This window comes from Zonotrichia albicollis, chromosome 3, assembly GCF_047830755.1.
Source record: "Zonotrichia albicollis isolate bZonAlb1 chromosome 3, bZonAlb1.hap1, whole genome shotgun sequence".
Taxonomy (NCBI): Eukaryota; Metazoa; Chordata; class Aves; order Passeriformes; family Passerellidae; genus Zonotrichia; species Zonotrichia albicollis.
Genome location: NC_133821.1, coordinates 16,065,918 through 16,093,625, shown reverse-complemented (window position 1 = coordinate 16,093,625; position 27,708 = coordinate 16,065,918). Strand labels below are relative to the sequence as shown.

Below are 27,708 nucleotides of genomic sequence, written 5' to 3'. Positions count from 1 at the left end.
CCTGTTCTTCTTCTGTGCTATCTAACCAGAAAAATCCTTATTGCAATTTAAATCTACTGAGTTTTGCCCATCTACCTTGACCATAAGGAGCAAATTATCCTCTTCCTTTCTGTAGCAGCCTTTCATGTCTTAAAAGACTTTTAATCCCCCATAGTCTTGGCCTTCTCTGCATATCCAAGTTTGAATTCCCTGATACTTTATAGATCTCTGCTCATTTCAGTATCTCTGCTCAACATTCTAACAGCCCCACATATTTCCTGAAATGATTGCTGTATATAGAATTGCAGAAGAAGCCTTCCAAAGCCAAGAAAAGCAAATATTGAAAACAAAATGAGAACAGAACCCAGGCTTTTTAAATTGAAGTAGGGAAGAAAGAATACTTATTTCCAATTCAAGTTTTCTTATAGCACTGTAGTCTCTCTGACAGGGCCATCAATTTTGAAGCATTTAACTTGCCAGCTGAGTATACTTTAAATGCACTCTATACAAAGCCAGATTAAAGTATTTATGTATCATGCCAAGAAGATTAGACCTTTATTGCTGAATAGTGTCAAACAAACTCCAGCATCTATTCATTTGCAAACTGTTTTGATAATTACAGTCATTATATATAGTGAGGCAGTCTCATAAAAATGTCACTTTTATAAATTTCTGAAATAGAAATCCACACCTAGGTTGTGAGATCTTTTCTGGTTACAAAAGTCTATTCTGCTTATGATATTGAGGTAAATATAAAGCTACTTATTTTGTGACAACTGAAAGAAAAAGATTTATAGCTAATTTACTCTCCTAAGCTAGAGCAGGTGCAAAGACCCCAATCTTACTACATTTCAGAAGAGTGATCTATCCAAAGAAGGATAAGTGTTAAATTCTCCTTTTCATTTCTACTGGCAGAAGACACAATACATTTCTTTTCCCAAGGATTAAAGAATGAAACCTGCAGAGGCTGCCTGGCAAACAGGCTCCATCAGTCAGTGTTTCTAAACTGCTCCACCCCCAAAAGTTCAGTGGGTCCTTTCTGTCCTTGGACAGTCACAGAGGCAACTGAGAGAAACCACTCTCATCCTTCATTCACAAAGTGCCAAATACCTCCTATCACACATTCCTCTTCCTGCAGGGCTCAGTAGGACAAAATCCTTAAAATTTCATTGCCTGTATAATCTCATAAGGGTTTGATGAACCACTGCCATGCCCAATTTCTGCTTCTCACCTGACAGCCTTCTCTAAGGACCTGTTTTAGTCTTCTCAGTCTTCAAAAGAGGTTTAAAAAGACATACCTTCAGAAAAAGCTGATCATTAATTTTCTCAAAATCAGTATCTCCTTTTTTTTGTCTCAAGCTGGGCATAAAAAATCAGCAGTAACATTAGAAATGTTTGATTTTGTTACTGAACAAAAATTACTTAGAAGTTTAGAAGGTGTGCTATATGGAAGAGTTCGTAGCATACAGACAGAAGCAGTATTAAAAATTCCATTAAAAACAGTGTAATTTTAATCCCTTCCAACAAAAACATACACCTGCTCACTCAACGTGGCACAAGAAGTGGACATTGTCTACCTGGACTTCTCCAAGGCTTTCAACATGGTTTCCCACAGCCTGCTGCTGAAGAAGCTAACATGTTATGGAGGCTGCAGTCAGAGGGTGGTGGCAAACAGCTCCTTGTAAAACTGGAAACTTGTCACAAGTGGGGTCTCCAGGAATCAATACTGGGCCCAAAGCTGTCTAATTCTTCATAAGTGACCTGGACAATGGCACCAAGAGTAGCACAGCCAAGTCTGATGAAGACACCAAACCGAGTGGGGAAGTCAAAGCTTCAGAAGGGACAGGCACCCTGAAGGAAGACCTGGATAAACTGGAATAGTGGGTTAACAAGAACCTCATGAAGTTCAATAAATATAAGTTCTTGCACATGAAAGAACATAATCCAGGAGCACAGCAAGGCTGGGATCTATCTGGCTGGAGAGCAGCTCTGTGGGAAGGGACTTGGGGTCCTGTGGACAGCAAGCATAAGAGCAAAGAGTGTGGCAAAGAAAGCAACAGGATGCTGGACTACATCACAACAACCAGGGCACAGATGAAAAAGTCATTATTCCACTTTACTCAGCACTTGTCAGGTCATACCTAGAATACTGCATTCAGTTTTGGTCTCTGCCATAAAAAAATATGTGGACAGGTTGGAAAGGATGACCAAAGGACTGGGAAGTTGCCATGTGAAGAAAGGCAGAGAGTTGGATTTGTTCAGCCTTGAGAATAAAAGGCTTAGAGGAGACTTTATAACCATGTTCCAGTATTTAACAAGTGCCTACAGAGAAGATGGAGACTCCTGTTTACAAGGAGTCACATGCAAAAGACACTGCTAATAGACACAAAATACTCCTGCAGAGAACGGGACTGCATACAAGAGGATCGTTTTCCATGAGAACAATCAGCAATTGGAATTATGCGCCCAGGGGAGTGGTGAATTCCCAAACATCAACACTTTAAAGACTCATCTGAACAGGAAGCTGGGCCATCTTGTCTTGACAAGGTTTTGCCAGGAAAAGTTGGACTAAATGATCGTGGAGGGCCCTTCCAAGGTGGCATTTTAGGGTTCAGTGACAACACAACGTACCGCATTTCCCATCATGGTGTAGGACTTGCCAGAACCCGTCTGTCCATATGCAAACACAGAGGCATTATAACCTTCAAAAGCAGATTTAAGCACCTCTGTACCAAGATTTTTGAAAACCTAAAAATAAAATTAAAAAATGTTTAAGCCAACAGAAGCTTGGGAAAGAAGATTGCCATCAGCCCAGCATGCAAATATTGAATACCACAAAATACATATTTACTATAGGAGAGGAAATTAATATTTCAAGTAAAATACTACTTGTTTCATATTCATTCACCATATTTCATTTACAGCACTTCAGTGGTTTGGTTTTTATTTTTCTCTGTAACAGAACACTTGACATGTCAAATTACTACCTTCCTTTCTAAAGCCCTAATGTCTTTCAGCAATCTCAGCTACTCCATTCACTTTTCATTCTTGTTATTATCTTTTTGTATCTGATATTATTATGTGTATTATTTGTATCTCATATTATTTGTATTTTATGTTATTATCTTTTGTATCTTCACCAACTCTCCACATTCTGCAAATATCCAGTCCCTGCTCAAAAGGAAACATTTCCATGATTCTGTCAATATTTCCATGATTTTGTAAGTTTCTTCCTTTGTCTTTTCAGAGGGTTTTGTTGGTTGGTTTTGGGATTTTTGCTTTAATCAAGTGTAAGAACATGACCCATAATCTTCTCTGTATTTTCCTCGTAAGTGGCTATCACATAGCAATGCTTTCTAGGCTGGCAAACATGGAAATTTGTTTTTAATGTGGTAAGTGACTTTTTTCATGATTTAACCCTTTCTCTTTTACCCTCAACATGTAATAACTCGTAATGATCCTTCCTCCACATCACATAATATGGGCCTCTGTTCTCAGCTCATAAATTCAGCTCTCACCAGATTCCTTCACCACTTTCCCCTGCAATACTGGCTCCTTCCAACATACCTCACAGATTTTCCTGACCTTTCATCATCATCCCCTCATTTCAATCCACATCCCTTATTGTATTTGGGTTGCCCCTAGACATAGGAAGGAAGGAATTAATCTGACTTTATGTTCTCAGAAGACTCATTTATTACTTTATGATACTACATTGTATTAAAGAATACTATACTAAACTACACTAAAGAATACAGAAAGGATACTTACAGAAGGCTAAAAAGATAATAATGAAAACTTGCGACTCTTTCCAGAGTCCTGACCCAGCTTGGCTCCAACTGGCCAAAGAGTCAAAACAACCCACAGCAGAATCTAATGAAACAATCTCCAAGCACATTCCACATGTGAACACAACACAGGACAAGCAAATGAGATGAGAATTGTTTTCCTTTTTATCTGAGGCTTCTCAGCTTCCCACAAGAAAAATCCTGGGCAAAGGGATTTTTCAGAAAATGTGAATGTGACAACCCCTCACTGGGCAAGGAGTAACACTTGGTGCAGCATTTCTCCCAATTAAAATATTAATCTGTCTCACCATCTAGACATGATTTTCAAAAAACTCATTGATGCTTCACATAGTTTAGCTACTTGTCTGCACTGTATGTGGTTTATATTCTCCAAGGCATACAAGCCATTTTTAATAGTGAATGGCACAAGCACAGTATAATCTCACTGCTTCTCCCTAGAAGGAGTGCTGGGTAATTTCTTTAATCACTAATCTTCAAATGTGCCTTTGGAATACTTCACTTGACCTTCCCTCCAGCAAAGGAGTTACAGTGCTGTAACCACTTATATCTCTCAAAGAACATAAAGATCAGCCAAAGCTGCTTTATTCTTTCCCCTATTTTTCTCTGTGTCCAAGTCTTTATGCACTACTCTTTTGATGGCATTTTCCTTTTTAAAAATGTGTGCATGTCTTGCATGTAATTTGAGGTTAAAATTGAGGTGGTGCACAGGACAGGTACAGTCAGCCTTGTGTGAACACAAAGGCTTAACACAGGTTAGAAGCAAAGACTGCTTCAATGGGACACTGGTTTGTCACAAAAGGGCAGTAAATATCAAAACTATTTTTTTTTCTCAGTCAGGAATACAAATGAAGAAGCTTGATGGCAAATTGCCATCCCCACTCTAACTTTGGAATACTAAAGTGTATTTTGCATCTACAAGGCATATTAATAAGGTATGCAGTATTAGATTTCCACTTCTTATTTTTCTGCCTTTCAAATGGAAAAATCATGAACAAAGGGCTCTAGGCAACCACATCACCAACAATCAAGATCAATTTTATTCTGTGGCAAGATGAATGCAAAAAAGAGGCCCTTCTATACCACTGGTGCAGCAAACTGTAATTCTGCAGGAACTTGATAAGAGCTTAACTACAAAGCCTTCAATTAAATATCAAATCATTGACAAAAACAAAACAGTCCATTGTGCAGTGCATGTTTAGGACTTGCACTTGTATAGTTTAAAAACTCCTTTTGTTTTTGAAGCACTGCACACAGTGTAATTAAAACACCACCTGACAAACAATATTTTTGTAGCTGAGCAAGAGAAGTCCACACTCCTGCCAGCCCAGATACAGGAGGTGTCCAAGGCTGTGGAATACACCTTAACAGCACAGTACTGAACACACACATTGAAGCCAAATTTATGATTTATCCTATCATTACCAATCATAAAACTCACAGCTTTAAAACTCATTGCTCAAGGCTGCTGCAGCCATCAGTATACAGGCATTTTAATTTATTTTTGTTTCTATAGACTCCTGACATGGGCAAGTTATAATAATCTTGACTCCACCTGACCCACTCTGAAACAGGTAAATGGCTCCAGAAGGAAAAGCTTGGGAAAGGGGAACTTATCACTTATAGGTGGAAACTGAACATCAATATAGACTACAACCTGGATATCTATTTGTATGCATTCAAATTTACTTTGTAAATGGTTGTTTTGACAAGAATTAACTTGTTTCACAGCAAAATTTGGATTCTGGAAATAACCTGCACTGTAACAGCAAGAGCCTACTAACACCATGAATCTCTTCCTGGGGTTTCTCTTAGGTGGTCTTGTCTAACACAGCTTTCCAGAAGGATCTAAAGGCAGGAAACTAGAAGATCCAAGAATTAAATATCCATAAATTTAAGTCACAACTGGTGCATGACAAGAAGCTTCATTTAGAATCAGAACAGAAAAATACATTATCAAAGCTGCTTTAGTTAAAAATAAATAATTGAGTCAGTTAATTTAAAGCATTTGCTAAAATTCTAGCAAAGCCACACGGCGTGAAACACCTGCCTAAAACCATTCACTAGAATAGCAGGTTCAAATCATTAGTCTCAAATACATTACTACTTCAATTTGCCACAGTAATTAGGATATTTCTACATTGATGGCCAGATAAAATGTATGTTTCCTAGTATTTCAAAAAACAGCAATAAAAATATAACTTAAAAGAATATCATCAAGAAACAACAATCCAGAAAGTTTAAGAATATACATTATCAAACCCTAATATCTCACTGAAATAAAAGAAGTATTCAGAATATAAAAGGATTTATCACTTACCCTGATGGTTAAATGAAAAATACCAAGTCTAAATTCCCCATCAATTATAGTCATTTTATATATATATAATGGCAAAACTTGTCATTCTCACAAATATTTAAAAATGGCTTCAGCTTACTGTTTCTTATGACTAGTTTTAATTGTGAGGCTTTTTAGGATTGGCCATTACAGCATCCCTGATTTCAAGGGCTCCTGAGCAGATGGGACACATACCAAGAAGGTATGGACCCAGCTGGCTTACAGGATAGTCAGTCAACTGTTGCATTATTTTAAGGGGAAAGAACTACTCTCAGTTGAAGCTTACAGCATCAAAATCACAACTTACTTGAGATTCAATTAATAAATTTATTAGGGAGTGGGAAAGAACCAAAAAATTTCAACATTCCCATGAAATGCAAAGTCATAAAGGATCTGTTTATCTGAATAACACCTACAGCTCCAAGTTTAATCTTCTGTTCTGACTATGCAGAAAGAAAAACTGTTTTGTCCTTTCCTAAGGTGAATACTCAAGGAAGGAGGAAAAAAAGAATCTTCTTCAATGTTTATCAAGGCTTTTGGACCAAGGAAAAAAATTCACACCATACTTCAACCAGGTAAGATTGTTTCTAAGTGAATTAAAGCTTGTTTCTCAAAAGCTTTTTTTTTGTTTCTAAAAGCTTTTCAAAACCAATTTCAGCGCTTAGAGATGTTTTCCAACTTGACCTTATACAACACCAATCAGAAAAAAGAACTTGAAAGAAGGCATTCAGCCTGCTGTTTTAGAAAGCATACCACTTACACTGTTAGATAAGTTTAAAAATAAAAGAACAAAGCAAAATTCAAACTCTCCAGATATCTAGAAAATTTCTGAATTACAGAAGATGCACTTTCAATGGAAAGAATTTTCATGGAATGCTTCCAAGACAAAAAAAAGGGAAAGGAAAAAGATCAATTATTAACATCAGAAATCCTACCATTTCTTGACAAACAAAGTTGGGACTTTTACTGTCTGCTGAGAAATAGGAAAAGTCATAAGTAAATGTTTTTGTTCTTTCTCGTCCTGTGTCTCCAGTAGCACCCTCTGGTATCTATTAAAAAAAAGAAAACAGAGCTGGTACAACACATCCTGATGAAGTAATTGAAAACATTTGACAATAGTCAGAATGCAAATCTAACATAATGCTACACACATTTAGAAATGTATGACAGGTGAGATTATGATTCCAACAACACTGACAAAATTAGGAAGGGCAGCCACCTCATAAAGCAGCACAGCAGGAATTATCTGAATTTTAGCTTACTGCTTCTAACCCCACAGCACATTTTTGTCACAATACTTCGGCTAGGTTAAATGGGTCCATATATGCTGTTATTATAATCAGGGATTATCCTCCACATATAATTTACAGGAGCCACAGAGATGTTTGCACCAGGAACAGCACTTCACCATGGAGTCATAATTAAAAGATGTGACATACCTGCTGTTTAAGGCAATCATCATGCTCAAGACATGAGAGCTGACACTTCAGCAAAACTACACACTGAAACTCCTTTTCATATATTAGTCATGAGAAAATATCCTGCAAAAACCAATTTGCTGCACATGGCTTCTCTTGCTGAGAGAAATGTTAAAATATACCATCAAAAGGTTACAGCAAGGGATGGGTGCTCTGGGTTTGGTTCATTTTCATGGCAATTTCAGAAGACTTTTACAGATGAAGCAGAGATTTAATAGCTATCAGAAACACACCTCTATTCTATTGTTGGCTTTCATCTCCCAGCTAAGTAATGATCTGAGTGATAAACCTTTGAAGAAATGATGAGCTAGAGCCAACAGACTGATCTTCAGAAAACCACAGTGCAGCAATAACAGTGTAACCTGGTTTCCCCAAAACATTACTTTAACACTGAATTTTAACAACTAGGGGCCATTGACCACAGCAAGCATCACTATTTTGTCCAGTCATATTTTGGCAGCTATTGAGTTACAATTTCCTTTTCTAAATTGTGTTTACTCACCTTTAAGTTTGTGATTGTTGTTTTATTTTTTTCCATTGAAATAATAAACTTTGCATTAAGATCTTTCTCCCTGAAAAAAACCATATTTGAGTAGGTTAAATAAAACATACCACAGTTATCCAGAGTCATATTTCCACCCATCAGCTTGCCACAGTCAATTCTCAGATTAATTAACTTTTATTTTATTTTTTAATTCTTGTGCCCAGTGTTTATTTACTTCTGTGGCATATATTTGGAGCACTTGCCTCCAAATTCCTTCATCCAGAAACAGAGCAGAAGTGTGAGGAAACCCATTTCAGAAATTTAACTCTGCAAGTCAATTAAGTGGTTTGTTCTTAATTGGAAGTACTCTAATCCAAAACCCAGTTCAGTCAAATGCATGGCTCTAAGGAAGGGCAAATCTGAACACAACAATGCAAGCCCCAGCTTCTCACCAACATTCCAGGAGTAGCAGTTCCCAATTATCCATATAGTCTAGCTAACAGGGACTGAATGTTTAAACTTAGTATTTTGAAACTCTTTTAGAGATAAGGTACCAAACCTGTGGTTTGAGTTCTGATGCATCACAGCAGCACAGGAGAGAGGCTGTACTACCAACAAAGAATTACACAGGTTTGTGGCTTCCTAAAGCACAAAGATGCCAGGAAGGAAATATTCCAGTTCCAAAGAAGTGTTTTCATGCACTTGCATTTATTTCACAATGGTTTCTGACTGTTTTCAAAAATACCACAAAAAACTGTGAGCTTGGTGTCTAAACCCAGCATGTACCAACCTGCTGCCAGAGGTGCAATTTCACCATTGTTAGTCATGAGAGCAATACAGGCTGCTCCTGAACGACAGCCTGGAGCTCAGCACCTCCTGTGCTAATGAAAACATGCACAGGGAAAAAGCGCCACGAGGGAAAGATGCACAGCACACAAAACCTCCTCTTCAAATGTTGACACACCTGTCCCACAGTCATCTGCAAAGTCACCTGGTGTGCCTGGCCAGTGCAGAGCAAAGCAGAGGGCTTTAAAGCAATAAAGTGCTGCTTCACACTGCTGGATATTCACTTGCACCAGCACAAAATGCAAAAGAAACTTCTTCCCAATTACAGAACAACCAAGGTCAGGATTTTGGTGTTTTTTCTTCTTTGTGGTACACTAGATGAGCCAAGTCTCTGCCCTCCAGCTACTCTGTTCATATTCAGTTTTCCAGAAGAAATAGTAAAGAAAAGCAAAATCCATTTTAAAATCTACCTTAATGAATAAAGATTAGGTAAATAAAAATGCTTAAGTAAATATCAACACATTAGGTTATTTTCTAGAGCTAATGAAAGAGAAAATTGTAATAATTACAGCATTAATTATACAATTGAATTTAGATCTACCATGGAAAACTTTGAGACATGTCTTATGATTACTAGATCTAGACTTAAGATACTGAAACACTAAAATACAACTACAGATAACAAACAGGGAAATGGGAAAAGTGTCCAGTGGTACTTTTTTGCAGGAAATAGATCTTGGCACTGCAGTAATGCAGCCCATGGATGGCTCCCAGCCATCCTGCTTCTTCCACACCCTCCACCACCTGTCTGCTATTTGCTCAGCAAAGGTGTAACAAGTAATTTGGCCCAATTAAATGGTCAATCCTACTATAAAAAATTGTTTCAAATGCAAACTGTAATTGCTTCCTCTAGGAAGTCTGTAAGGACTCTAGAGCAGGAAGAACTTTGGTCCAGAATTATTGCTTTTTTATTTTTATTTCTTCATGTTTAAGGGAAAATAAAGTATGTCAGTCCTTGCTTTCTCAGATCTAGCCAGCTCTCCATATTGCTCTGCTAAAGCTACTCAGTAATGGAATAATGGTACAAAACATTTAAAATCTAACACCCATATATGAACTACACAAAATTCTGAGAAGCCTAAAGTAATTAATTTTGTGATAATATTATTAAACATTGTTAGAGAATGAGGATTTCAAAGTTTTAAAAAAGTACCTTGGAAAGCACTAGCCAATAATACAATTCATAAATAGAATTTTGCATTCTTGAAGGAGAAGGGGTAATGAGAGGAAGACCTAAAACAGGAATACTAGGATCAGAATAAATAAACCAATCTGAAAGAAGTGGAAGAAAAAATTAACAGGAATCAAACACGGAAGCTTCATTTTAATATGAGACAGCTGCATATAATTTATTGTACACATACAGAGTTTAAGAGCATCTCATAAAAAACAATTTCTTGCTTGATGACAGTGATTTCCAGGCTCTCATTTAATGCAGCTCATCAGGGCCAAGTCATGAACAAAAAGTTTTCATTGCAAGTTCCACCTTAGTTAAAGGTTTGAAACAGATTTGTTTCCTCTAAAGGGCAGGATTCAGCTGCCCCTCCCCAACCAGTCTGGCAGATGATCTCCTTAGAGAAATGTGGAAAAAACTATTCACCAAGCAAAGTACTCACAATGAGAATTTTTCACAGTTCCATAAAAAACAATTCTGGAAAAACCTTTATTGCCATAGATAACAAGCAAAACCAACAAAAAAGCAAGAAAATTCCTGTTTCTCTCTCTGCAGCAGAGAACTCAGAGAGCACTGCCATGAGCTCAGAGAAAGCTGAACTCTTATCTCGGTGTTTTGAACACAGCATAAAAAAATCCCAGTCCTTCTCTCTCTGAGCCTAGCTTAAAGCTGTAAAACCAATTTCTGAGCAAAAAGGCAGATGATGGGGACACCAGCATGACGAAGTCACCCCAAGATGAGGTTCAGGCTGCAAACAGCTGTGCTGCAGTGCTGGGTAACCTTCAGGGCTGGGAGAACCCTCCAGCAGCTCCACCAGCATCCACAGGAACCACCTGCCCGACCTCATCCAGAGAGAGCTTCAGCCACTAACCAAACACTCTGCCCCTGCAAATTCCAGCCTCCATCACAAAATAATACAAAGAGACCAGCTGCCAAAACAGGTTCACAATTAAGGCTTTGATAGTTTAAGCAATCCTGCTTCCTCCTGAGCCAAATCTGCTCACACAGCAGCGCTCAGGGACAGCCTCCAGGATGTTCTCACTGCTCCTCCATGCACCACGTGGAGCTCCAGGATCACAAGGGACGGGAATTTACAACCCGTGATCCCCTGGCTCCAAACCAAATGACGAAGTGATCATGCAGGCAAGTTTCTTGGCACAGACACCTGAAAATTCACCAGCCCGGTGCTGCAATTACCCCTCTAGTATTGCTCAATTCAGCCAGTCATGCAGCAATTAACTGCAGGAGGAAAGAGCAATGGGGAGGGGGGGAAATCACAGCAGGGCAATAGCACAGCATTTCCTAAGCTCCCTGAGACCAACACAGCAAAAAGCTGAATGAATCTCTCCAAATCCTGATCTCCAAGTCATGACTAATATGGCTCCAAGGCCATAATTAAATGGTTGAAGCCATGTTACATGAACATGTTAAAGTTAACACCTGTAAATTGCACACCAAGCAGGACAAGTGCAGTCAGAAGTGCTTCAGGCTCGGTTTGAGAGGAGCCCTCAGGGCACCAGTGACAGCTGATAAGGGTGGCAGCCTCCCCTTGTTCAGGAGGGCTCTGGAACTCTTGACAGCTGCCCATTTTCTCTGACAGCACATCTTCATTATCTTCAAGACCTTTACTATGCTGTCAAACCCAGCTGACAGCAGTCAGCAGATCCCAAAGCCCTAAATGAGCCCGAGCTGGCTGACAGATGAGCTGTGCCAGCTCCTCAGTTTCACCTCACTTCCAGCCAGACAAGAAAACAGAAGAAAAACCTCCTGGGGATTGAAATGAAAAGAAACAGCTTCCTTATGATCAGATTGCATTTGTCTCAGTAAGAAACAGAAACTCTGCACCTATTTGGTACTTTAAAAGAGAGAATTTTGTCATAAAGCACGTTTTGTATGGCCATAGGGTTCTCTGTGATGAACATTTGCTTGTGCAGATTTATGATGATACTCCCATTCCCTTCTATTGTTTTTTTTTTAAATGGCAAAATTTTAAAAGAATTAAAAGAAAGTTCTGCTAGTCCCAAGGCTTTGTCCACTGTGCAGTTGAAACCAGAACAATAAATCCAGTGACAGAGAATGCAGACACAAGGGAAATCTTGTATATGACATGAAACAGAAATAATCTCTAAGTCTATACTAGTACACATATATTGGTTCTAGTATGAAGGACAGCCTAGATTAAACACTCTCAGCCATAAGAATAAATTTTACCAGCAACACTGAAAACCAGCAGTTTCATATATTGCAGTAATGCTCCTAAAATATGAACATACAGGTGTCTTTGTGCTGTCTTCTGTCAAATGATATCCAGTGTTCTTGGGAAAACTCTGCACACTCACAGTAACACATACAGATTGATCACTATATTAAATCATGTAGCTGACCTGCTTCTTAATTTTTTTGTAATAGTACTGTGGTATTCACATTTTCTGGAAAAATCCCTTTGCCCAGGATTTTTCTCCTGGGAAGGTGAGAAGCCTCACAAAAAAAAAAAAAAAAAAAAAAAAAAAAAAAAAAAAACCCACAATTATCTAATTTGCTTCTCTTGTGTTTTGCTTCTTTAGAATGTGTTTGGAGATTGTTTCATTAGTTTCTGCTGTAAATTCTTTTAACTCAATGGCCAATCAAGGTAAAACTGTGTTGGGACTCTGGAAAAGAGTCACAAGTTCTTATTATTATCTTGTTAGCCTTCTGTAAGTATCTTTTCTGTATTCTTTAGTATAGTATTCTTTAATATAATATAGTATTATAAAATAATAAAATTAGCCTTCTGAGAACATGGAGTCAGATTCATCATTCCTTCCTGCCACAGAACACCCCACAAACACAACAGAATATTTTAGGTAGCTCCACCTTCCAAGAACTCTGATCACAACTGGTGAGTGGCCACACATGCAAATTTTTTAATCATAAGCAGCAGCTAACTTAAAGTTATTGTATCTACATGCACCATGATCTCCCAATAATCTGGTAAAAGTTGAATATTCAAGTAGAAGACTACCTCAACAGCAACTTTCCTGCTTTGCCTGCATACTGATCAGGTTGAGTAATGGTCTCACCAGTGGGAACTAGTGCTGCACAGCTAAAGTTTTAAGACATGTGAACCCTCTTCTTACACATTTCTGATAGCAGCCTTTAAGGAAATGTAGCAAAAGCCCATCTTTGGCAGAAGCAACATAAAATATAACCTCAAACACAACCGTTGATATGAATGCCATTCTGGAATTCTGTTGTCACTATTATACCCCTATGAAGGTAATGGGACTCCTGGATTTCAGCCCACGTGATGCTTTGTGCACTTGTTTTTAATATCTTTTTTCCTCCAATTTGTTCTTTTAGCTCTGCAATCCCAAGTCAAAGACAGTGTTATCTTAACCTCTTGTGTACAGCACAACATGATCAGAAATTCACAATTGCCCTGCAGTGCCCTTGTCTTCTGGGACAGGAAGGCTGCAAATTCGAAATTCACAGGAGAAAAAATTGAGAGCCTGACTTCATGGCTCTTTTAGCTCCTCAAGGAATCCATAAGGCTTTTCTACTGTCATTTTTTTCCTTTACTGAGACACACAGAAACAATCTGAACTGAACAATAAATGAGTTCAGTTATCTGAGTACAAATATCTTTCCAATGTATAAGCATACAGAAAAATTATGAGTGCACTCCAAGTTTCTGTATCTCACTATTGCTTTGTATTTACAGTACAAACTCTTTGGAGAAGAGTCTTCATGAAGCTAATATTTGAAGTATCTGACTCATCAACAATAAGAACTTCAACCCATCAGCAATTAAGATGCTGAGTGCCATCTATGCACTCCTTTTGTTAAATAACTCTGAAAAACCCTCTCTCAGTAAATAACCCTGGCTTTGTACTCATGGCCTCTGCAAAACAGAGTAGTTTTCTCTTCAATCAGCTGCTCTCACCAATAACACCTGCCTTTCAGACACTCAGATTTCTAAGTGTCTTTCAAGTCCAAGGGCTCAGTTAGGTTAGAAGAGCTGAGTGCTAATCCCATTTATTTCATAACTACTCCTAATTTCAAATAAACAAAGCCTGAAAAACAAACAGACTCACTTTTCTCTTACTTCAATTCCTCAGGAAAGCTACAATTCAGAGAGACTTACCTATTTTTTTGCTATCTCAGGGAAATCTCAACAAGAAGCAGGAGTTAAAGGTATTTTCTTGTTCATCATTTCAGTGATATAACATGCATACATAACCTGGCAATGTGTTTGATAATACTAAAATAAAGGACTTGGACTATTCTAAAACCAGGCTTTTAAGTTCAAAATGTTGAAGACCAGAAAGTTTTGGGGATTGCACACTGTACATGATGCCAGTCTAAAGACACTGCCCCACATGTGTCCATGCTACCACTGTGCTCCAGCCCCACCGGCACGGGAAGGTCTTTGTTCTTTAACTCTATGGAGGGAGACAAACTAAACAAGGTAACGATTGTGACAAATCCACAGGCTTGCAAAACTTCTGAAGTGTTTGCATTAAAGCACTCAAGAGGACAGAAGAATAAGCACATGTAAGCAGATGCTCCAAGTGGGCTTCCTGACCTCTGGGGGTTTGTGGAAAATGAACTGTCACTCCCAGCTATTCACTCTTCACTTACTGGGAGTCCAATGCTTGGCTGAAACTCCTTGGAGCTTCTTCTGCAGGACAAGTCTATGAGAGATATTTTTTGCCTGACATCCATGAGAAATTATAAGGAGGCTAATTAATTAATTATACTATATTATTCTATATTGTATTACATCTATATTACATTACATCTAAACTGAATCTGCCAAGCACCCAACTGCGCTTCACTGCACAACCTCTTGTCACTGTCAGTGACAGTCCCAACACACACCTGGATTCAATTGGTCAGTGAATCAAAACACATCAAAACCCAATTACCAATTCCCTTCAGGATAAATAATCTTCCACAGTGCATTCCACTTGTGAACACCACAGGAGCAGTAAATGAGATAAGAATTGTCTTTTCTTTCTCTGAGGTTCAGAGAATGTGAATCCCAGAAATATTCTTGGGAAGTTGTGCCTTGCTTTTCTCTGTGAAGAGAAATGTGGCTACACAACTCTGCTCCAGTTTTGCTGCTCACCAACACAAGGACAAAGCTCTGCACTTGGGAACCCTCCCTCCTGATCCATCTTCTTTGCTACATGAAAAGAGCAAGATCCAATTTTAAAGACTGCACACCCCATTTATCCTCACTTCTGTGTATAAAGCTGTGCAACAACCACTGAAGAGGAGGTGTGAGATAGAATGGCAAGCACAGGAGCTGCTTAACAGTCAGCCAGGTCTAGTCTTACCTTCCCATTGAAGCAAGATTTCCTCTAATGACTTTCTTAAAAGGTATTAGCTCTATCCAACTGCCTGAGCCTCAGGAGATCCTTACACAACCTGCACTATCTCACCAGCAGTAATTCCTTAGATACTGTTTAAGCTGATCCATTATTAGCTTCATTCCATTACTCCAGAGATATTTAGAAGGAGCCATAACTAAGTATTTCATTTCTCTTTTCAGCATTTAAGCCCTGAAAATACATTTAGAGTTGCATCTCCTAACCTATCCTGGTAGTTATAACACAGAGTATACAGGCAGCTTGATATTCTTTGAATCAAGGACTCCCATCATTTTTGTTGATATTTTCCATTTTAATTCAGATGAGGTTCCAGAAACAGGATTTTAGGAGACATTTCCTTGCTGGGGGAAGCACCAACCACAGTTTCAGTGCTTGGCTCTGTATTTGCAAACAAGGATTACACTGAGAGTGCAGCACACTCCTAAGTTCAGATCCAATGCTTCTAAGCAGAAAACCTTCAAAAATTAACCACTGAGAGAAAGGGCATAAAAAGAGGAGGAAAACAAGTCACTAACATTCAAAGACCATGTACTGCAGCACAGGTGAGAAACTGTAGAGAAACTAACACCAGAGAGTGCTGGCATCCCCTAGTGCTAAGCCTGGAACTTTCAGCTCCCTAAATTTCTCTAACCCCTAAGTTCCAGCTCCCTTGAGCACTACTGACATTTGTGGAAAAGCCTAAGGAGAGTCCAACAAGTTTCTCTAGAATATCCTGACCTGTGGCATCCAAACTCCCAGTCACCTCTTATCCCTGCTGATGGCTTCTCTATTTGACTTAATTTCTTATTTTAGCAAAGCCCACTCTCCTCAGACCCTGCTCCTTAACCCAGCTGTCCAGTCCTGCATTTTATCACCCCTTACCAAACACATGGTTAGACCACCTTCAATTTATGCCCTTCAGAAGAGCATCTGTTCTGCTTTATACCTGCAATGTTCTCCTTAAACTCCTGAGTAAAATAACTTGGGTGCTTTTTTCCTCACCCCCCAACTGCTTTTTCCACTCCTACTTAAACAGATCTGAACTATTTAGATACCACTATTTACTACTCTTACACCAAAAAAAAAAAAAAAAAAAGCCTTAAAATGTATTGATGGTAAGATTTCTGACAGCTCTTATTCTTATATATGACAACCAGCACTTTTCTGTGAGGTCACTAGGCTCTGGGTTTTTTTGGGTTTTGTTTTAATTTTCTAGTCCTTTGAGTCAATGCTCTGCTGTGAGCAAGTTGTTGCTTCAAGAGCAGGTTCTCCAACTTTTCCTCATTTTTAATGGTCTGTCTACAGCTTTATAACTCAGCTTACTACACCCTTTCTCAAATATATGATCTGTCTAGATACCATTTAAAGCCCCTCACAATATACAGGATCTATGATTCCTAGCACATTCAATTGCATCTTCATTCCAGAACTACAGGCAGCAGCAACAGCAGCCCAACTACCATCTCTGAGACTTTTATAATCCTTGAGAGCATTTTTTCCTAATCACAAATGTTTATGTCATAATTTATTGCTGATATCTGTTCTCAAATAACACATTGTCACCATGTCTGACATCAAGTACCACCAAAACCAGGGAGCAACAGTCCCTGCAGAACAGGCACATCTGCATGTCCTGCTCACCCCTCTTTACTCTCAAGTTTTACATCTTGAACATGTGGCCACACAAAAATCATGGGTAGGACACAGGTCAGATTCCCCACTGTGTAACCCACAGCTGAACAAGCACCAGGTAGGGATTATTAAGGAGAGATGACATGGACATTGTCAGGCTGGTGTTCATCCCTCTGCTCCTCCCTGTGGTACAGGACCTATCCTAGAAGATTGATGACCATACTGTAGAATAAAATTCTTCCTACAGTTCATTCCTTTTGAAGAGGTGAAAGACAGAAAGTGAAAACATTTCTTGATGTGTCTTACAAAACTAAGAACACTTTTTCTTTCAGACTTGAAGCACTCTCAGTACTAACTTTACATGATCCAAGAGCTTGGATCAGTCTACATCCTTATGGCACTGATCCAGTGCCAACAACAGCAGCAGCACACTGATCAAGGGACTCACATGAACATGTATGCACAGCTTAATTTATATTACATAATACACAATAATTTATATTATAAGCTTAATTTCAGGGAGAGATGTTTCTACTCTAAAAAAAAGGAAAAATCTGCCACAGGTTATGAAATATGTTCAAGGTTCTGAACACAAAATGAGGCAACGTAAAAAAGCCGCATTCGGAACAGTTAGTTCATCTTGCCAACTCAGCATCAAAGTAAATTTTTACTGGATTCAAACTCAACCACATAAAAAGGCAGAGGCAAGATAGATATACATTCACCCCAGGCACACCAGAGCCTCACCCTATGCTTAAGGATCTTTCAGCTCCTTTCCATAGTAGAGGAATTGTACATGATTATGAATCGAGCACCATTATTAAAATGGAAGTTCAAACAGTTACCACAGGAAATAGCAGACTCAGCTTGCTGATAAAAGGCTTATCCTTATCGGTACAGTAGTTCAGAAAGTGACAGTATTGCAACACTTGGCCATTTCTAAGCTGTGAGTTCTGTTATCTGAGATCACTCTGGACACCTCTACAGAGCAACAACCAGCAGTGAGTGTCTGGCTATCTCTTCAGAGACAGATATGGTATTTTGCTATGAGTGTCTTTCCTTCTAATCACTCCAGCATTTCTCATTTCACCTGTGATACATTAATGTTATACATATTTTGTCAAAACACTCCCTCTTTATAAGCTTATGAAAATTAAAAATGTACACAGTAACTTGAAAATGAAAAATATACAGTAACTCATACTTAAAAATTTCTAATTTGAAACACCAATTCATTCCCTCTTCCCTGCATTGACAATCTTATAATACATTTTCCATGCATGTTTTTTGCTTCTCTTCTCAATTCTAAAAAGCATGGCTATTTAATTATAAATTTCATACTCCCAGCAAGTTGCTACCTAAAATACTTGTAAACATTTAGAATGGAAACAAAGAATTCAGCTGGCTCTTCCCTGTTTTCCCTGTTTACCTGTTTATTTCTTTTTCCTACTACAAAAACACTCCAGTCACAAGTTCCTTGTGAAACAAAACAGATTTTTTTTATCTCTCTTTTGCAATGCTCTATTAATGGCTCATTGCTTGAGCCATTGAAAACTCTGCTGTTGATAGGACAGCCTGGACTGTGCAAGCAGATAGTTTTAAAGATAAGATATTGGTTGTAGATTTCCCAAGGTACTCTGCCTGCAGAGGAGTTGCTCAGACTCACAGGTGTAACCCAGAACTTATTCAAGAGGGCCAACCTCACATCTAATGAATAATCATACAGACGGTGTTTGTGGATTTGTGTATCAGATTTTAACCCAAACAAATCCCAGAGTCCCTCAAAAGCTGTCTCTATGCAATAGAACACACTTCCTCTGTCTCCCCACCACCAAATAGAAAACCTTTTAATCCTCATGCCATAATTGTGAATGGCTGCATAACCACATGGAGCACTACAGTGTCTGAGGGTACTCCTGCCACTGGTCACTTCTGGAGTGTGTACATGCAGGGGAAAAAAACCTGATCACTTAAACATGAAACCAAATTAGAATTTCTATTTCATTATACTGGCAGTGAGAAGAGAGCTGTGAAAAAGTCTAGGCAACTCATTTAAATGAACATCTAAAAATGCTGAGAGCACTGGGTAAGCACAGAGAAAAACTTATCACAGTGCAGACCCATCTTCTGATGTCAGCTGCAACTCTGCAGGTAAGGACAGCACATAACCCTCATTTAGTTTGTTCACCCAATTAAACACAATAATTAGTTTATGCAAATACAAGAAACGGAGGAAACAGGATAAAAATCTGAAAAAGCTTGCATCCCTCAATCACTTCATGAGTTAAAAGCCAAACAGAACAGAGCTATCAGGTGTAAGAAATTGAGAGCCGCAGGAATTTAGTGGCAGTATTTAGAAGAATCAAGTTGACATATCCTTTGCTAAATATCAAAACAGTTTTTCTTATTTGGCATATTTTAGATGGTTTTATTTAAATGACTGTCTTGGGGTGATTCATAATGATAAAGTGTTGTAATCTTATTTCAAAAGTCCCTTACCTTCTCGGTGATTTCTCATGGGCAGCTCCTCACAGCACTGACTCCTTCTTCTTCACAGCACAGCCAACAAACTCCAACTCTCTCCTCACCCAGCCAACCCACTCTTTTGTAGCACTCATCATTATGGGACACAGCTGTGGCCTGTTCCCAATCTTTGGTGATTGGTACAGCTGCAACTCCTCAGGTGTGAGATTACCTTCTGCACTTTCTTTATTTTCTTACATTCTACCCCTCCACAATAATGTACCCTGTAACCACCTGAGGAGCATACACTCCTCCAATAAATAAATATACCACGGTGGGTGGTGCATTTATTTATTTATTGGAGGAGTGTATGCTTCTATACATATATCTACATTCATCCATCTGTTCCTGGGTCTTTAGGACCCTGCAGCCGGGAATCTCAGTGGGATGGGGGAGTTAGGAAGTTGGGGTTTGGGATTTTAGGAAGTTGGCATTGGGGGTTTTAGGAAGTTGGCTTTTGGAGTGGGCATTTTTAAAAGCTGCCCACCCAAGTTGATGGCTCTGCAGAGCGTGGTGTCTGCTTCACACATGGTTCGATTTTTGCTCAAGCTAAAGCTTTATTTTTCTTCTTTTCTTAAGTAGTGTGTTAAATATAGTTTTAGGTTATAACAAAATGTTAAAATAGAAACAATGCTATGTAAGATACTTTTTTTCTAAAGAAAGGACTGGCACTGAGCAGCCACAGGATGTTATATTCATATTGTTGTTATCACATTTCTAGAGTCCCGCTCCTTCAGGGTGGTTTTCTCACACACAGCTCTTCCCAGCACTGTTGTTCCTGCTTCTTCATCAGGGCTCCTCCAAGGCTCTCCTTGACCAGCCAGCCCACCCCTTTTATCTCAGTTATCTTCATTAGCCACAGCTGCTGCCCAATTAGGGACATCACAGCTGCAGCCCATTTAGAACAACTATACAATACATAGATTTTACTATAATGGGACACCTAAATCCTTCAGAGAAAGAGAATTTATTGCTCCATTATCAGGAGAAATGAACTTCTTCCTGCCTCACTCAGGCAGAGGATGCTGTCAGGATTCAGAGGAAGCAGCTGACACTGACCAGACAGAATCCTGTGTTTGAATGGAATTTATGCATCCTGTATGAGGTGTATGAATATGCAACAGGCTGTTGCTTTTAAGGGTTAATCCTCTGTTAACATGGGCTTATTTTGCCCAGAAAAAGTTACCCAGCCTGTCCATAACTCTTTGTTTTTATGTCTCATATTGTCTTAATTCAAATTGTCCAAATTTTAATTACTCTAATTGTATTACTATTTTTATAACCATTCTATTACTGTTAAACTTTTAAAATTTTAAAAACAAGTGATTGGCATTTTTCACATTCCAGTGGGGTGGTGAGGTCTAGCAGTTTGATATTTAGCAGTTGTTTACTTTTTTTCCTACCTGTTGGCAACCTGTTTGTAAATAAACCATGGTTTTTTAACTATCCTCTATTAGTATTCATTTCTTATTGGTGGATAGAAATTATTGGAATCATAAAGGAGATAACTCGTTCCAGCATCTTCTTCTTTAAATTGTCTCAAACCAAGACACTGATAAAAGTATAAAAGTGGCTTCCTGGAACATTAATTAGATTTGCGTTTACGTAAAGAAGAAACATGACACAAAATGGAAGCAAGAAAATACTATTCTCTCTTTTTTAAAGACTGAAGAGATGAAAATAAAGCAGTGCATTTATTTGAACTGTGCAGATGCTATGCATAATAAAAAATAGAGAGCCAGAATTAGGTGGGGCCTATCAGGATCCCAGATATGACACTATGCAGAAGACAGTGACTAGTAACCAGTCACCCACAGACATCTGTTCAGTATGAGAGCAAAAAGTGCCTCAAAGCCAATTACACTTCTCAACAATCCCATCTTAGGAATGTTTCTAGTGACTGTGTTGGAAAATGAACCTTAGAAGTGATGGTGTCCAAATCCATTACTTTACCAAAGCAAAATATACCAAACACCCAAGCTCACCCCCCTTCTATCCAATGACAAAAACCAAGACTTCAGCCAGCTGAAGGTTTTTTGCTGCCTTTACAGAAACTTACAGCTACAAGCACAGACTTAAGAGCTGTCATGGCAATTCAGTGGTGAATGAGGGAAAACAAGTGACAGATGGAGACTCACCAAGTAACTTTCTAAGCTCATACTACAACTGGTTTCATAGCAGTAACTGTAAAGCCATTAGACATACTTCCATTATATTAGGCAGAGATAGAATCAAAATATTTCAGTGTAACACAATTTGGGATGTGACTCCAAGAATGGTTAAGGACTTAAATGGTGAAGGACTTAACAGGTCAAGTCAGAGAAAATGAAGACTAAAAGTAAATCAAAGCAAAAAGGTTTGTTAGCTAGGCAACAGAACAGTAAATAATCCTTAAACAACCCTCTCCCCATCATGTTTCATTCCAAAATCCTTGGTCATGGCTTAGCACACAATTAGCAGTGCTGTGACCCCACACAGTGCAACTGCTCCTTAGTGCAGGAGTCTTCCTATAACCATTCATCAACTGGGCCTTCTCTAATTAAAAATGACTCATAAAATGAGCTGCACTGTATTATTAAACTTCAAACAAACCAAAGCATATTTAACTAAATTAACTCCATACAGCATCATGGTAAGGATTTTGAAATGTGGTGCTGGAGAAGGAACACCTGGCTATAAAGATCCTTTGAATAGGCAGAAAGGCCTTTCCTCTGTAAAATTCTCCAGGCACCCAAAACGGCAAAGGGAGCAGAGCTGAGAGAAGACAGGCAAGGGAACACTTGCCAAGGTGCCCCTGCCTTGGCAGGGGGCTGCACTAGATATCTCCAGAGGCCACTTCCAACTCTTAACAATTCTGAGAAATCACTGAGAAAAACAAGATTACTGCTCCTGGCTTGCAGTTCAGCATGCCTTTCCTACTGCAAAGAAAAGCTACTGCATCCTCCCAGGCCTAGGATTAGGGTTTTACAAAACCCAGCCTAAGTCCAGCAGTGACTGACAGAGAGGAACAGCAGTGACTCCAGTGCTGGGTCCCACACCAAACACCAACAGTGCCTCTAAAAAAAATCAATACTTAAAAGCAACATCCCAGGGCACTAAATCCAGCTTCCTTATAATGTTTCATAAACACCCAACAGCATCCCATAAACTCCAAGGTTTCAGCAGCTTAAACTGGTAGGTTCTTCACAGTTTGCATGGTCACACACCAGTTTTCAGAGCAAGCTGCCTGCTGCCACAGAGCTGTGACAAAAACCATTTTCTCAGCTTGCCCCTTGCACCACACGCAGCTCTGTCTGCCCTGCTCTCAGGTGTGCCCTTTTCCATTGTGCCACAAACCATTTCCATCATTTTCTTGGTATGCTCAGATCCAATCCCATCCAAGTCATCCTCCTACATGCAACAGAGTCACCATGAGTCTTTGTGTGATATTCCTTTACCACAACACTTGCAAATTTACACTCACAGGTCTGTGTTTCCACTGCCTGTCACAATTACCACCCCTCTCTTCTGCCATGTGCTTTCCATTCCTGTCTCTTTTGTCTCTCAGCAGATCACAGGTGCACTCCTCCTGCAAAACTTCTCCATGCTACCAAAACATTGAACATAACAAGTCTTATTAACACCCTGAAGACCTATGCTAACTGTTGTCAGAGGTTCTTGAAGGAAAAGTAGAGTGTAAATATAGAATAATTTTTAAATTTTTTAAGAATCACATGGTTAGACCTGAGGGAGAGGGCAGAGGGAAGCAAAAGGGTGTGACAAAATTATTCGCCAACCCAGACCTTCAACCACCTAAATTATTCAAAACCAACCTGCAATATGTTCCCCTTCCTACCTTCATCAGCTCTATTCTCCTAAGATTTGTCTTTCCCTCACTGAAAACAACAAGATAGGGAGCAGCTTTCAGAATGTGACAAATTGTGTGTTTTAAACACCTGAATCACATCAAATGAGAGGAACAGCAGGAGCCTGATGGGCTGCCTGGGCTTTAAACCACTTTTCTTTTGAACTGGCTACACAAATTCAGAACAAGGGAAGAGGAAGAGCACTGGCAGTAGAATCAGACAGTTTTCCACGTATTGTTCCTAAATTAAACCATTAACTCTGTCGTGTATATTATGCTCATATTTCATGAAAGAAAATGGTGTTTATTTCCCAGGCACATCTCAAGAACTGGGTGATGAACTCCTGTCCATACAGTAAATGCAGCAGACTGCCTGGCTTTTATATATATAGAGATATATAGATATATAGTTATATGTAGATATATAGATATGTATATATATAGATAGATAGATATACATATTTCGAGCATAAGCTGATAACTTTTAATCATGATGGCTCTAAATGAACTAGATAACAATCTCTCTCTCTCAAGCAGGTAGAAAAGGCTGCTGTTGCCAGACAAAGTAGGTTTCTTTCACATTTTAGAAGCCGGACTATACATCCCTGGCAGGTCCCTCCTCTCAGAGTTTTCTATCTTCACCAGAGAAACTTTTCCGTCATTACAGAAGGACCAGAGCAATGCAGAAGGACCAAAGTAACTTCCCAGTCGAGGACCCGCTGCTCTCCGCTCCACAGGGAGCCACTTCCCAACCTCCCCGGTTGAAGGAGAAGAGCTCCAGCAGCCGCTCCTGCCGGCCAGAACGGCTCGGCCGAGCTCCGGGAGCCCCCGAATTCCCGGCAAAGCCCCCGAACTCCCGGCACAGCTCCTCCCCCGGTGCGGCTGTCACCGCCGGGACACGGAGCCGGGACACGGTGTTCACCCCTCGTCAGCGACACCGGCTCCGCGGCGGCCTCACACTCACCTGCGGTTCATTGGCCGCACTCGCACGGCCACCTTGACGGAGGCCATGGCTCATCCCGGCCAGCCCGGGCCGTCCCTCGGCACCGCCCGCCCGCCGCCACCGAGCGAGGCCGCCCCCAGCCTAGGCCCGGTCGCTATGGCGACCGCCAGCCTGCCCCGGCGCGCCCTACGGCGGCCGCGCAGGGACAAAACGCTCCTCGCCGTTGGTGATCCCGGCCGCGCTGGGGCGGGGAAGGAGGAGGAGGAGGAGCTTTGAGAGGAGAAGCAGAAATAGGAACTGTGGGTGGGTGTATAGGAATTTCTCCATAGGACTACCCACCGCGGTATATTTATTTATTGGAGGAGTGTATGCTTCTATACATGCATATATATATATATATATATATATATATATATATATGCGCACATATATATATACACATACATATATACACACACGTTCATACATATACATACATATAGTCATATATATGCACATATATCATATATACACATATGTATACATACATATATAGTCATATATATGTACATATATTATATATGTACGTATATTATATATGTACGTATATTATATATATACATAGATACATATATATATAGATACATATGTGTGTGTGTGTATATATATATATAGTCATATATATATATATATATGCACATACATATATCACAGGTTCAATTAGTTTGAAAAAGACCTCTGAGATCATCGAGTCCAACCTTTGTCTAAACACCATTGTGTTAGCTAGACCAGGGCATGTCCAATCTTTCCCGAAACACTTCCAGGGACAGTGACTCCCCTGTCTAATCACTCCTTCTGTGAAGAAACTTCCTGAAGTCCAACATGAGCCTCCTCTGCTGTGGCTTCAGACCCTAAAGGGGTCATCTCTCACCTGGCTACAATCTCTTGGGTTATATATGGAAATCACTTGGTTATATATGCACATATGCATATATGTGCATATATAACCAAGTGCATATATGTACATATATGCATATATACATATATACACATATATGTATACATATACAGCCCTCTGTATGTATATTTTTATATATGTATATTTTTAATATATATGTATATTTATATATTTTTAGAATTTAATTTATATTTATATAACTCCCCATTATACACAGAGAGAATTTTTATATATAGTGTTATAGATATATTTAATATAGAGAGCATATATATTATAATATATATATTATATATAATATAAAACATTATATATATTTTATATAATGGTATATATATTTCATATAGAGAGCATATATATTATATAATATATATACACACACATATATATATATTATATGTACCTCTATCTATAGATCGGGAAGATAGCTGTATATTTCTATTTATCTTTGTATCTATCTGTCTTTTACATCTATATGTATCTATATGTTTCTGCATATATCATAGAATTACTAGGATTGGAAGGGACCTCTGAAGAGCACCCAGTTCAACCACCCCATCAAGGCTCACAGATTAACAACCTGACCTGGGAAAAGGAGGAGAGCAGGATAGGGGAAGTGAGAGACAGAAAGACCCCATGCTTACAGTCCAGAGGTGTGCAGGAATGAACCAGGGTCAGAGAAACACAGCCAGGACGGAAGAAATTTAGAGGATGATTGACTGGTGGAGGTGGTCAAAGAGGATGGGGTGGAAGGCTATCAAGCACTGAATGACAGCTGAAATCCAGGACAAAAAGAGATGCCATGGGACTGGAGAAAGGAGAGGATGAAGAAAGAAGGCATAAAAGTGATGTCCCCAGTCCCCAGCAGTGCACAGATCAACTGAGAGACAAGGTGACCTTTGAATAGAAAGGTCAAGTTCAAGGAGTGATTTTATAGCAAACCAGAAACTATTATATGTTCAATTTTCTCAAGAAACAGGAGGAATGAGAACAAGAAGGTGCAAGGAGTTAAAGTCTAACTGGTGCAGCAGCTTAGAAGAAGAAGGAAGAAATATAGGTCCATATTGGAAAGACAGAGAAAGGAACAAAAAGTGAGAGAGGGAGAGAGCAGAGCACATTGCTGGAGATCCAGGAGGCTTTCAACAGCCAGACAGGACCTCTGACCTGCGAGTCAGAGATTAAAAACTCTTCTGAAGTTTTGGAGATGGAAAAGAAAGTAGTGAATTTGTAATGTGGATTTTTCCTGAGATTTTCAGTGATGTGTAAGGACAAACACAGGGTAAAGATGCAAGGAGGGAGACAGCTTGTGTTGCTGAGATAAACTCCAAGGGAAAGAGAGGCAAGCCAGAAGTTTTGGCAGCAGTGTGAGAGTGTTGTGTACCAGAGATGACAGGAGGAAGGGATCAGCTCTGCCATGTCAGAGAGGTGTTACAGTGGGAGCGAAACAACAGGAGTGTTGGGAAATCACAGAAGGAGCAATATTTCCTTAAAAATCAGCCAAGGACTGAGTCACCCTAGAGAGCTGACACACTGCAGCAGCCAAACATCCAGGCAGAGGAACCTCCACCAATGCACTGGGCAAACTGATTAAAACCTTTTGGAAACTTCATAGAGGACTCTGGGAGATGTGCAGTAAACTGACAAGGAATAGCAAAAACACATTAGAAAAATATAAAAGTAAGTTTAAAAATGTATAAGAAAAAGATAGATGCATGTATAAAGCATACATATACATCTGTAAAAAGATGTACACCTGTAAAAAAGATGTACACAGATGCTTAATAGATAAAAGAATAAAAGCAATGGTAAAAGCTACACATGGCTTCTAGGAAAGCCAACCAAAATGTAGCTTAAGCTCTAGAGCATCTAATAACTCCTCCCAAACAGTTGTGCTTTCCCTGTTTCTGCTTAGCAAAGCTTTTGAAGAAATACACCTTGTTCAGTAAATACATGTCCACGTGCTGTGTTCTGAGACATTTAGCCATCAAGGGCACATGAGCTTCTCCACACTCAGAGAAAACACTTTTCCACCTCCAGAATGAGTGCCCATTGGAGCTGGACCAGCTAAGGCATCCACAATGCACGTGGCATAAAGCAGTAAAAAATCCCCAGGCTTTCCCATCCTCCTAAAATTCTCCACGCTTTGCTACTTCAGAAAGTTCTTTCCTTCACCAGGCCAGGACATGAATGCTGTGTGCATTCTGTGGAGAGTAAAACCCAACCTGGTTTGGTGCAGCAGTGTGGATGAAGCCTTGTCCATGGGATGTAGCCAGCACTGAGTGTTCCTCTTTCTTACTCCTCCCCCTGGGCTCAACAATGAGTTTGCTTGAAGCTCTCAATGGTTCTGTCTTCCCCACGAAATTATTACACACC

At 39.4% G+C, this 27,708-nt stretch overlaps 1 protein-coding gene across 6 annotated transcripts in view; it reads right to left on the bottom strand.

Annotated features, from left to right (window-relative positions):
- Nucleotides 1-24,585, bottom strand: part of KIF16B (kinesin family member 16B) — a 146,885-nt gene extending 122,300 nt beyond the window's left edge. For 4 of the 6 annotated variants that reach the window (XR_012579414.1, XM_074536845.1, XM_074536846.1 and 1 more), the window contains exons 1-4: nucleotides 24,423-24,585; nucleotides 8,104-8,173; nucleotides 7,059-7,172; nucleotides 2,611-2,727 (exon numbers count right to left, since the gene is read on the bottom strand). Coding sequence is in view for 5 of the 6 variants with exons in the window: in XM_074536845.1 (XP_074392946.1) it covers nucleotides 2,611-2,727; nucleotides 7,059-7,172; nucleotides 8,104-8,173; nucleotides 24,423-24,469 (348 nt within the window). In the remaining variant the exon portion in view is untranslated. The remainder of the gene's footprint in view (nucleotides 1-2,610; nucleotides 2,728-7,058; nucleotides 7,173-8,103; nucleotides 8,174-24,422) is intronic. The other 2 variants (XM_074536847.1, XM_074536848.1) reach the window with 2 other exon arrangements.
- Nucleotides 24,586-27,708: the final 3,123 nt, after the last annotated feature.